The 11,204-nt window shown below is 38.6% G+C and overlaps 1 protein-coding gene and 1 long non-coding RNA gene across 2 annotated transcripts; both read left to right on the forward strand.

Annotated features, from left to right (window-relative positions):
* Positions 1-308: 308 nt before the first annotated feature.
* LOC121521858 lies at positions 309-1,134 on the forward strand. The gene is made up of 3 exons (XR_005992895.1): positions 309-445; positions 544-572; positions 718-1,134. It is a non-coding gene; the product is annotated as an uncharacterized LOC121521858 (long non-coding RNA).
* A 2,472-nt stretch (positions 1,135-3,606) lies between these two features.
* Positions 3,607-9,742, forward strand: LOC121521595. Its single transcript, XM_041805698.1, has 7 exons — positions 3,607-3,723; positions 4,874-5,191; positions 5,312-5,575; positions 6,689-6,754; positions 7,920-8,000; positions 8,099-8,127; positions 8,273-9,742. Exons 1-7 carry the CDS (start codon positions 3,663-3,665, stop codon positions 8,336-8,338), a joined length of 885 nt encoding a protein of 294 aa, XP_041661632.1. The 5' UTR covers positions 3,607-3,662; the 3' UTR covers positions 8,339-9,742.
* The last annotated feature ends 1,462 nt before the right edge of the window (positions 9,743-11,204 follow it).

The raw sequence follows: 11,204 nt of genomic DNA on the forward strand, positions 1-11,204 counted from the left end.
AAATGTGGTTAAGTTTCTTTTTAATCAGAATCTTTATGTGGGTGGGGGTCCACTGAATTAATAATTTTCTCTTAGGGGAGGCTCACCCTCACACACTTTGAAAACCCCTGGATTAGAGGATTAACAACATTGATGACACAAACAACAAACACAAAAACAACAATGAAACCAACAGGACCGACTGAAAAAAACCACAGCAGCAGGAACCAATGACTCTTCTAATCTAAACACTAGTGATGAACATTTTTCTGATCATTTATGTTTTTACAAACAAATGAATGTGTTATTACATATAAATGACATGTCAACTTTCTTTCATAGAAACCTACAACAAAGATTTGATTTGCTCTCATTCTCTCTGCAGCCAGGTTCATCGTTGTCTCTGTGGGTTTATCAGCTCTCATCATAACTGTTGTGACCGTCAACATATGGACAAGAACTAAAGGTGAGAACATTCACAGATTCAATTTACACACAAGAAGTTTATAGAAACATGTATTTTCTCTGTGGAAGCAAAAATCCACTCTTTCTCTCATCTTTCAGGGAAACAATCACAGAGGAATGATAAGGTGGTGAGTTTTTAAAAGCAGTGAGAGTGGAGTTTAGTTACTGCTCAGCTGATTTTAGGAGGCTGTTCAGTCTAGTCTTTGTTAGTATAGGGGCTACAATCAGTCTGAGTGTTTCAGAGTGTTGCTTTGATTGTGTTGATTTTCACAGGTGGATGAGGATGATGAAGATGAGACAGTGAACTATGAAAACATCAGAGCTTCTGCAGAGGATTGACCAACACTTGTGTCTCTGTCAGACTACACAGATCAACAACATCATGATCAGAGGAGTTCATGTCATCTTTCCTCTACAAGAAGGAGAACCTCCCTAATCCTGTCACTAACTCTTGTATTGAAGATCTTGGTTTTCCCTTGAAAAAGGAGCCGAAATATGATCAAATGTAAATCAACTGAAAATGAGCAGACATGTATAAATGTAGGCTTCTGTCTGAAACTAAGGATGCACATCACTCCATCAGATTCCCTTTATAGACATGAATGTATGTGTTTAATATTTAACCACATCCTGTAGCGCCACCTTTTGGTGAAATAGCAAAGAAGCATGAGGAATCAGTCTCTATAGATAGACAGCTGTATACAACAAGTGTGTTTAAAGTTTCTCTCTACACAAACCACAACTAGGAACCTTGACTGGAAACTCCATCAGTTTTAGTCCCTCAAAGGCTCAGCTCTGCAGGATGATGGATCAGGACTTTACAGATTCAAATGAGTATAAGGCACTGATTTTCCCTCTGTACAGGGAGAAAGAAGAGGTTTGACTTCCACAAGGTGTCTGCAGACTCCAGTTTACTGTCAACATGTGTTTTTTTATCTGCTCTCTTTTATATAAACATGTCTATTTTTCTAAGAACAATATTGTTAATATTTGTGCTTTTCTAGAGTACAAATAGTCCAGAAAAGTGATGGTGGAGCAGACACCAGATGCCTAAATAAGAGTTTACTTTCTGTGATGGTTATTTATTTATTTATTTATTTATTTTTTGTAAGACTAGAAGGGTAGGTTTTTAATAACCTTTAGCTTCTTCCTACACTCTTTCAGTTACCTTGGAAATTCAGAAATTTCACTTTGAGCTTGTAAAATTGTTTTATTTTTTTGCAAGTGAACTGAAATAAATTTTTCATTCATTCATTCACTTCTTCCCATTCCTTTCAGACCTGCTCATCAACTTTATCTTTCTGCTGACGGTTTCTCCTGCTTTACATTTTTTACTGTTTTAAAGATTATTATTCTTCTCTTTGTCTTTTTGTGTTTTCTTTCACCTTTGGAATAAAAATCTCAACTCAACTCTGCAGTTCCTCAGTTGCAACACTCTCTCCAACCACCTGGGGGCAGCACAGCCTGTTAAACTTTTTAGAAAGGACCAAAGCGTTCTCCTGTTTAAAATCTTTTCTTAGGTTTTTCTTGCTCTCCTTTTCTCGATTCTTTTTGTTTTGACTCTAAAGGAGTTCAGCTTGTACTTCAGATGTCCTGAAGTGTTGAAGCAGGAGGAGGACGTTCATTTTTGATACGACTGACCTGTTCAGATGCATCTAAGGTAAACTTTGCAGATAGAAAGCTCACGAGGGACTACTGGCTCACCTGGGCCTCCATGGATGCATTAATTACCATGCTACCCCCTCGGCAATAGGCATTTTAATGACTGGCTCGCCCACAGCCTGTCGTACAGCGAGGTGTCCCGGGTCTTTGAAATGCCCCTCTCCACCGTCACCAGGTAAGCTACTGATTAAGGAAAAGATCTGGTGAATAACTTCTGACAATGTATGAATGTGAGTCCTCAGACCCTCACTCTTACATCTTCTGTTTTTACAGGCTGGTCCACCAGGGGGTCAAAACAATAGCAGGCCTACACACAGAGGTCATCTGTTTCCCCTCAGTAGAGGATTTGGATGAGGTTGTGCACCGGTTTGTTGTGAAGTTTGGTGATGACTGACAGAAGCACTGCAGATTTCAGAGTGTTTATTGTTCCTGAGAGACTGCAAAAAAAAAGTCAGAACAACACTTTTCTAAATCTGGCCCTGGTCACAGCCCTGCTCTTTGGTGAAAATTCAAGCTTTTGATAACTTTTGAGCTCCAACTTGTCTACAATGAGCCAAAAAATGTACAAGCTGTTCATCATCCAAAAATGCCAAAATTTGTTTATAATGAATTTCTTGCACATTTTACATGATGGTCCTGAGAGACTTTTATATTCATCCAGTCCTGATACATATGTGTGCTGATTTTCTGATCAGGTCTCTGCACAATGGAGTTGTACTATACTGCTAAAATATGTACATTTCCACTGGGGAACAATTTTCTGGAAGGTTTTTTGGGACTTTTTAGTCATGTGAAGACCCCCAAAACAGTCCAAGAATGGCAGGAATAAAAATAATTATGTCTAAGACCACCTACAGTTTCAATAGTGTCCTTGCTCAGAGGTTGGTGTCTGTCTGTCTCATGTCCTTATAAAGAGTTGAATCTTGTTCTGAGAACCTTTAGTGTTTCTGATGTTTATCTGCCTACAGGTCAATGGTCAAAATGTGTTGATGTTGTACCCACATTCTCAGATACACTGTTCCTCTAAAACTCTGAAAAAATGACTTCACTGATTAAAAAAAAAAAAAAAAAAAAAAAGGAAGCAACAGATCTTAAAATGTTGTCGTCTTCTTGTTCTTTTCCGTTATGCACATGGGGGGGTTGCAGACATTTATCTGGAATTTTATTCTTAGCACTTACAACTTCCTCCTCTCTACCCCGGAGGTCAAAGATTACACTGTCACACATACATCATGGCATCATTAGAGTGTGATCTTCACCCTATTTATGAGCTTCAATACCATCTAATGTTACTGATTTACTATTTCAGATTCATGTCTGTCTCTGTGGACAGAAAACTTCATTTAAACTGTTGAAACTGAAATGTTGACATTGTTTTTGTCTTTTCGACTTTTACAAGAAATGGACTGAGGAAAGGACAGAGTCAATGCCACTTTGAGGAAGTGACCTCATCTAAACCACAGCGAGCGGTTGCAGCATCTCTCTAAAACAGCTCTACAGTAGAAGATCAGACTGTTCGGAGTGTGAGAGCTGAAGAAGAGAGACGGAGAATCACCATGGATGAGCTCAGATGGATTCACATTTCTGTCATTCTGACAGCGCTGCTTCACTTTACAGGTGAGAAAACTTTCACACAGAAATTTGACAGAGAAATTACTAAACAAATCTTTATTGATGTTATACACTTTAGAGCTTTTTGCACATATCAAAAGAGGGATAGTTACACTAGGAGTCCAAACAGCCACAGAAGTGTCTGGGCCCCTGAAAGTCCCAGTAGGGGCCCTCAGCAGACATGATTTAGTCATGTACTGTAAACCCATGTGTGCTGGATCAGTAGCAGTAGTAACGCTCACCACCTCTGCCTGGCTTCCATCAACCCTTGGTGTTTGTTAACGGGTCATTATTGAGGTCAAATATCCTAACCAGCTCCCTCTTTGTCTTCTTTCTTTTCTGACATCTCAGCTTTTAAACAGGTTCTGTGTTGGCTAAACACAGTCTAACAGTTCAGTTCAGTTAGCCTCAAGGTTCAGGGTTGTCTTTATTATCCCTGTGAAGGGCAATTTGCTTTGCAGTCAGCAGTAAACATTTATCAGATCACATCCATCAGTCCAACATGGTCTTTGAAAATAAAAAATTGCAATAAATCCCATAAAACAAGCTCAATTATTTCAACAGACAATGGCAGCTGGGATTTAAGGATTTTTTTTAAGTTTCTTTGTTCTGCAAGCTGGCAGACTGAATCTGCAGCTGCAGGAAGCAACATGGCCCAACATGGGGCTTTTCCATTACATTGAGCTGCTTGGCTCTGCTTGGTTTGACTCGGCCCTGCACCCCAGCTCTGCAGAGGATTTGCTTTTTGTTGTTTCTACTTCAGAGTTTCTTCCTCTTCTTTTATTGGTAATCCAGCAGGCATTTCAAACTCATGTCTGCTAGGGGAATGATGAAGACCTGCTGTGATGTCACTGCAGTGTGCTAATAGGCAGGGTGTGTTCAGGCCATTCCAGAGCAGGACCACTTAGGACATCCTGTAGCCCTGAGCAGCCAAACTGGTGACAGAAAAGTAAATCAGCACAGCTCTGGATAGATCTGCACGGCTGAAAGTCAAAAGCTCAGACTGTATATCCTATTTTATGTGCTGCTAAAGGAAACATGGGATGAAGAGTATAACAACTGCACCACTGGGTGATAACCTGCTGGATATTTAAAAATAAATCTGACTATCTTTAAACACAACAGTTTCTGATTGAAGTCTCTCATTTTGTTACAGTGAGTGGGAATCAAAATTTCTTCACTATCAAACAAGGAGAAGACGTGACTTTGCCTTGTGAGAACGTGAGCGACCATCAGAGATGTGGCGGCACTATATGGCTCTTTACTGATTCAACAAACACAAGAACAATGGAGCTGAGTAAACATGGGCAGGTTGGTGAAAATGCTGGAGCTAAATCAGACAGACTGAGTGTTACAGAGGATTGTTCTCTGATGATAAAGAAGGTCACACAAGAGGATGCTGGGCGTTATGTCTGTAGACACGAGAAATGGGGACGAGAAGGAGAGACTCTGAGATATCTGTCTGTCGTCAGCAGTAAGTGTTTATATGATCTTGTTTTCAGCTTCGTCTGACATTTTCAAACTGTTTATTTCAACAACAGTGATGAAGTCAGTTAAACTCTTGTTGTCTCTCTCTACATCCTCATCTTCACAGTTACTGAACAAACAAATGACAGTTATCTGTCAGTCACCTGTGATGTGAGGACATATCCATATTGTAGACACACAGTGAAGTGGTTTAACGAGGGTTCAGGCCAGGATGGAAATAATCAACATGTACAAACATCACAGTCTGACTCTGGATGCCGTGCCACCGCCCAAATCCCAAAAGCTCATGCACCCAGAGATATCTTACTGAAGTGTGAAGTCACAGACCGTGGAAGAGTTCAATATTTCCCCTTCAGTCGTCAGACAACAGGTGAGTGTTTGATGATCTGCAACTTGAGATTAAAAAAGTGTTTCAGCAAACTAACAAGAGACCAAATCATCCTCAACACTGATGTCACAGATTATCTTTTCTTATTTCCTTTGTTACATCCTGAGTTCAGCATTTTGGCTGTTAGCATGTTGGTTTAAAGGTGCCTCAGGTCATCATATTTGACGAGAGATTGAAGCTAGAATATCAGCAATTATCTTATTGATTTTTTTAATTTAGATTAATTTAACCAGGACCCTCAGTGAGATTAAAAATCAGATTTACAGGAGTGTTCTGACCAAGACAGGCAGCAGCACAGTGAACAAAGAAAAGAGATTTTCTTGATGTTATCACGTTCATACTTCAGGTTCTATTTGAAGAATAGCCAGCCTATATTCTCCTCCCCTTGTTTCAAAGTGATGAGTCCATAACTGTTTCTTCTTTTCTGAGCACAAGTCCACTACTATCACAGAGTTTCTGTTGTAGCAATGATTGACTCATGACCCTCCTCCCTAATGATCTATGAACTCACAGTAGCAAAGACAGATTCAGACTCTGAAAGCATTTCTGTCTGTTGGGACAGAAAATTGTCTTTGGTCAGGATCACACCGGTGTTAACAGTCTGTCAGCGAGACTGGACAAGATTTTTTGTTGCCTAGTGTGACATGGTGCCATCAGAAAGACAACAATCATGTAGTCTGATCCAGACTTCTTCTTCTAGAGTAAACTTTATTTCCACACAAAGCTAATCTTTATCTTCATTCTGACATTAAGTCATATTTCTATTTCTCTTAATGACTGAGTATGTGGACAGAGATGAGGTGGCTGTAATCTGCCCTGTGTCATCATATGAACCATGTAAACACTCAGTGAGGTGGCTGTATGAGGGTAAAGATGTGAGAGAACATTATCAAGGTGTGAAGACAGAGAGTTACTGCTACACCTCCTCTACATTATGATTATTCTAATCACTGAGCAGTAAAAGGAAGTATGATGACTGAAACCTGAAACATTCTGTGTTATAAAAATTCAGTCTTTTAGTATTCAAACACCAAAGATGGTTTTAAATGATGTTTGTGGACTGAATAGTTTTATGAGTTGTGTTCATTTGTTCAGGTGAGGCCACAAAAAATGACCCAAAAGAAATGACAACAGCAGCAGGATCAGACACAGCTGCAGTTGGTGAGTCCTCAATTCTTAAAGGTAAAGTAGACACAACTGCTTTTGCACCAAATAGATGCATGTAAACAGACTTTTGAAAAGCCAGATGTGCAGACTCTCTGCAGTGATGATGAGTGGCCGCCAAAGAACAACAGAAATAGGAGCTAAGGATGATGGAGATGCAGAAAGTGAGAAGGATTCGAGTCAGGATGCAGAGACTGAAATGTCAGTTCTTGTTGCCAAAAACAACATGCTTGTATAAGGGCATGGTAATATCAGTCCTGCATCCTTACAGAACTGTGGAGACTCAGAATTATGTTGCTTTTGTTCGAGATGGTTTGACACATTGAGGTGTAAGATTCACCGCTATGAGTGTCATTGGTTTTCTCATTAAGGCCTAAACATTGCTATACAGTGTTAAATTTAACAGATATTTGTTGGAATGTTTTTCAACACATAAAAGGAAATAGGTGTTCATATACTTACCATAAAACACAAATTAATACCTTTTTACATTAAGTTTCCTCTGTTTTATGTTGAGTGCTCAGGCGAATGATGTCCACTGTATTGGACATGTGTGTAACTTTATGAAAAAATAATATTTTTGAAAAAAAAAAAAAAAAAGTGCAACCTTTTTTTCATGTCCTGAGAAGAAGAATAATAATAAGGAAAAAATCTTGACCAAGGCTTTCATAATTCGTGCATCAGAGGGTTAACCTCATAATTATCTACCAATCCACTGTTTGATTTCATTTCAACTACAGATCAACTGTAGTTGATCTGTAGTTGAAATGAAATACAGATTAACTGATCTATTATCTACCTTACATTCCAGGTTTGGATTGTGGCTCTCGCCAAAGTATTTTTTAGACAATGTGGCTCTTTGGTTGAAAAAGGTTGAGTACCACTGGATTAGAGGATTAACAACAATGATGACAGAAACAACAACAGCGTCACAAACAGCAGCCACAAAAACAACAATGAAACCAACAGGACCGACTGAAAAGACCACAGCAGCAGGAACCATTGACTCTTCTAATCTAAACACTAGTGATGAGCATTTCTCTGTTCATTTATTTTATGTTTTTACAAACAAATGAATGTGTTATTACACATAAATGACATGTCAACTTTCTTTCATAGAAACCTACAACAAAGATTTGATTTGCTCTCATTCTCTCTGCAGCCAGGTTCATCGTTGTCTCTGTGGGTTTATCAGCTCTCATCATAACTGTTGTGACCGTCAACATATGGACAAGAACTAAAGGTTAGAACATTCACAGATTCAATTTACACACAAGAAGTTTATAGAAACATGTATTTTCTCTGTGGAAGCAAAAATCCACTCTTTCTCTCATCTTTCAGGGAAACAATCACAGAGGAATGATAAGGTGGTGAGTTTTTAAAAGCAGTGAGAGTGGAGTTTAGTTACTGCTCAGCTGATTTTAGGAGGCTGTTCAGTCTAGTCTTTGTTAGTATAGGGGCTACAATCAGTCTGAGTGTTTCAGAGTGTTGCTTTGATTGTGTTGATTTTCACAGGTGGATGAGGATGATGAAGATGAGACAGTGAACTATGAAAACATCAGAGCTTCTGCAGAGGATTGACCAACACTTGTGTCTCTGTCAGACTACACAGATCAACAACATCATGATCAGAGGAGTTCATGTCATCTTTCCTCTACAAGAAGGAGAACCTCCCTAATCCTGTCACTAACTCTTGTATTGAAGATCTTGGTTTTCCCTTGAAAAAGGAGCCGAAATATGATCAAATGTAAATCAACTGAAAATGAGCAGACATGTATAAATGTAGGCTTCTGTCTGAAACTAAGGATGCACATCACTCCATCAGATTCCCTTTATAGACATGAATGTATGTGTTTAATATTTCACCACATTCTGTAGCACCACCTTTTGGTGAAATAGCAAAGAAGCATGAGGAATCAGTCTCTGTAGATAGACAGCTGTATACAACAAATGTGTTTAAGGTTTCTCTCTACACAAACCACAACGAGGAACCCTGACTGGAAACTCCATCTGTTTTAGTCCCTCAAAGGCTCAGCTCTGCAGGATGATGGATCAGGACTTTACAGATTCAAATGAGTATAAGGCACTGATTTTCCCTCTGCACAGGGAGGAAGAAGAGGTTTGACTTCCACAAGGGGTCTGCAGACTCCAGTTTACTGTCAATATGTATATTTTTATCTGCTCTCTTTCATTATAGGTCTATTTTTCTAAGAGTAATATTTTTAAAATGTGTGCTTTTCTGAAGGATTCAAAGCTGTAATCATATATGAGATATCATTTATGCTCATTTATATTCACACACACACACATACATATATATATATGTATATAATAAAATGCTAGAGCAGGTACCTGATGCAAGAATAAGAGCTCACTTCTGCCCATTCCTTTTAGACCTGCTTATAACTTTATCTTTCTGCTGACAGTTTTTCCTGCTTTACATTTTTTCACGGTTTTAAAGATCAGTGTTTTTCCTCTTTTATTTTTGTTTTTCAGTTTTCTGTTGATTTCTTTCATGCTTGGAATAAAAGTCTTAACTGAACTCCGTAGCTCCTCAGTTGCAATACTCCTCTTACCATCAGGGGGCAGCACAGCCTGTTAAACTTTTCAGAAAGGAAGAAGGGCCCAGTGTTTGAAACCAGCCTCAGAAATCAGGAGAAACTCTTATCCTTTTTTAAATTTTTGACAAGAAAATGTCAGTGTTGTGGACACATTCTGAGACTTTGATATCACATTTTGAGCTTGACAGATTTAACTCAGAAACAGGTATGAAGACATGGCCCAATTCAGTCATTTCCTGTTGCCAGTTGGGGGCGCTACAGCAAAAAGATAAAATTGACGCTTGAATTACTAGAGGGGCACACATTGATCATAAATGTGAAATTTGAGGAAATATAATGACATGTTTTCATGTGAGCGTGTTCAGTGTGATGCTGATGTCTAGCCAGAAATTGTAGAAGAACACAGAGTAATGTTCACAAATGTTACAACAGATTAAAGTCATCTGACACCATCATGTCCCTTATATTGAAATGTAGGTGAAGCTGGTGGACTTCCTGTTGGGATCCTGGCATGAGTCAAAGAGGCTTTTTTGTAGGTCTGATGATGACCTATAGTTAGGCCAAAAATTATAAACCTAATTTTGATAGTGTGTGAAGACTGAATGTTTAAAGGAAAAATTTAAAATCACAGGAGGAAATGTTCCACTGACAGAAGGGGGCGCTGCGAAAAAGTAATGATATTGATGTATGAATATATTCAGGATCAATGTGTGATCGTCCCTGTTCAGTTTGGTGATGACTGACATAAGCACTGTAGATCTCAGAGTGTTTATTGTTCCTAGAAGACTGCAAAAAAGCAGAACAAAGCTTTTCTAAATTTGGCCCCTGGTCACAGCCCTGCTCTTTGCTGAAAACTCATGTTTATGTGTGATTTTTAGCTCCAAGTTGTCTAGAATGAGCCAAACAAATCTGTAATCAATCGGATGAAATCCCTCAGAGGAGTATGAAAAATGTGCAACCTGTTCATCAGCCAAATATGCCAAAATTTGACCAAAACTGTTTGTAGTGTATTTCCTATACATTTTAAATGATGGTTCCAAGAGATGTTTTTCTTCATCTAGTCATGATACATATGTGTGCTGATTTTCTGATCATGTCTCTGCACAATGGAGTTCTACTAAACCACTAAAATATGTACAGTTTCACTGGGGGAGAATTTTCTGGAAGGTTTTTTGTTACTTTTTAGTCGTGTCAAGACCCCCAAAACAAACCACAAAATGCTGGAATAATAATAGTAATGACTAAGACTGTCTACAATTTCAATAGCGTCCGTGCTCAGAGGTTGGTGTCTGTCTGTCTCATGTCCTTATAAAGAGTTGAATCTTGTCCTGAGAACCTTTAGTGTTTCTGATGTTTATCTGACCACAAATAATAGTTAAAATGTGGTGCTGTTGTACGCACATTCTCAGCTTCTCACTTCCTCTAAAACTTAGAAAAAAGGACTTCACCGATGAAAAGAGGAAGCAACAGATCTTAAAATGTGGTCTTCTTTTCATGTACATTGGAATCAAGTTTTTGTTGATTGTCTCTTCAGCCAAACATGACTACCAATCCTGTTTCATTTAAATGAACTCTAAAGATTAAAGTGCATGATTGCAGATATTTATCTGGACTTTTTTCATCACATTTACATCTTCTCCCTCTCCACCCTGGAGGTGAAACATAACACTGTCACACATACATCATGGCATCATTAGAGTGTGGTCTTCACACTATTTATGAGCTTTAATACCATCTAATGTTACTGATTTACTATTTCAGATTCATGTCTGTCTCTGTGGACAGAAAACTTCATTTAAACTGTTGAAACTAAAATGTTGACGTTGTTTTTGTCTTTTCGACTTTTACAAGAAATGGAATGAGGAAAGGGCAGGGTCGATGCTGCT

This window comes from Cheilinus undulatus, linkage group 14 (assembly GCF_018320785.1).
Source record: "Cheilinus undulatus linkage group 14, ASM1832078v1, whole genome shotgun sequence".
Classification (NCBI taxonomy): Eukaryota; Metazoa; Chordata; class Actinopteri; order Labriformes; family Labridae; genus Cheilinus; species Cheilinus undulatus.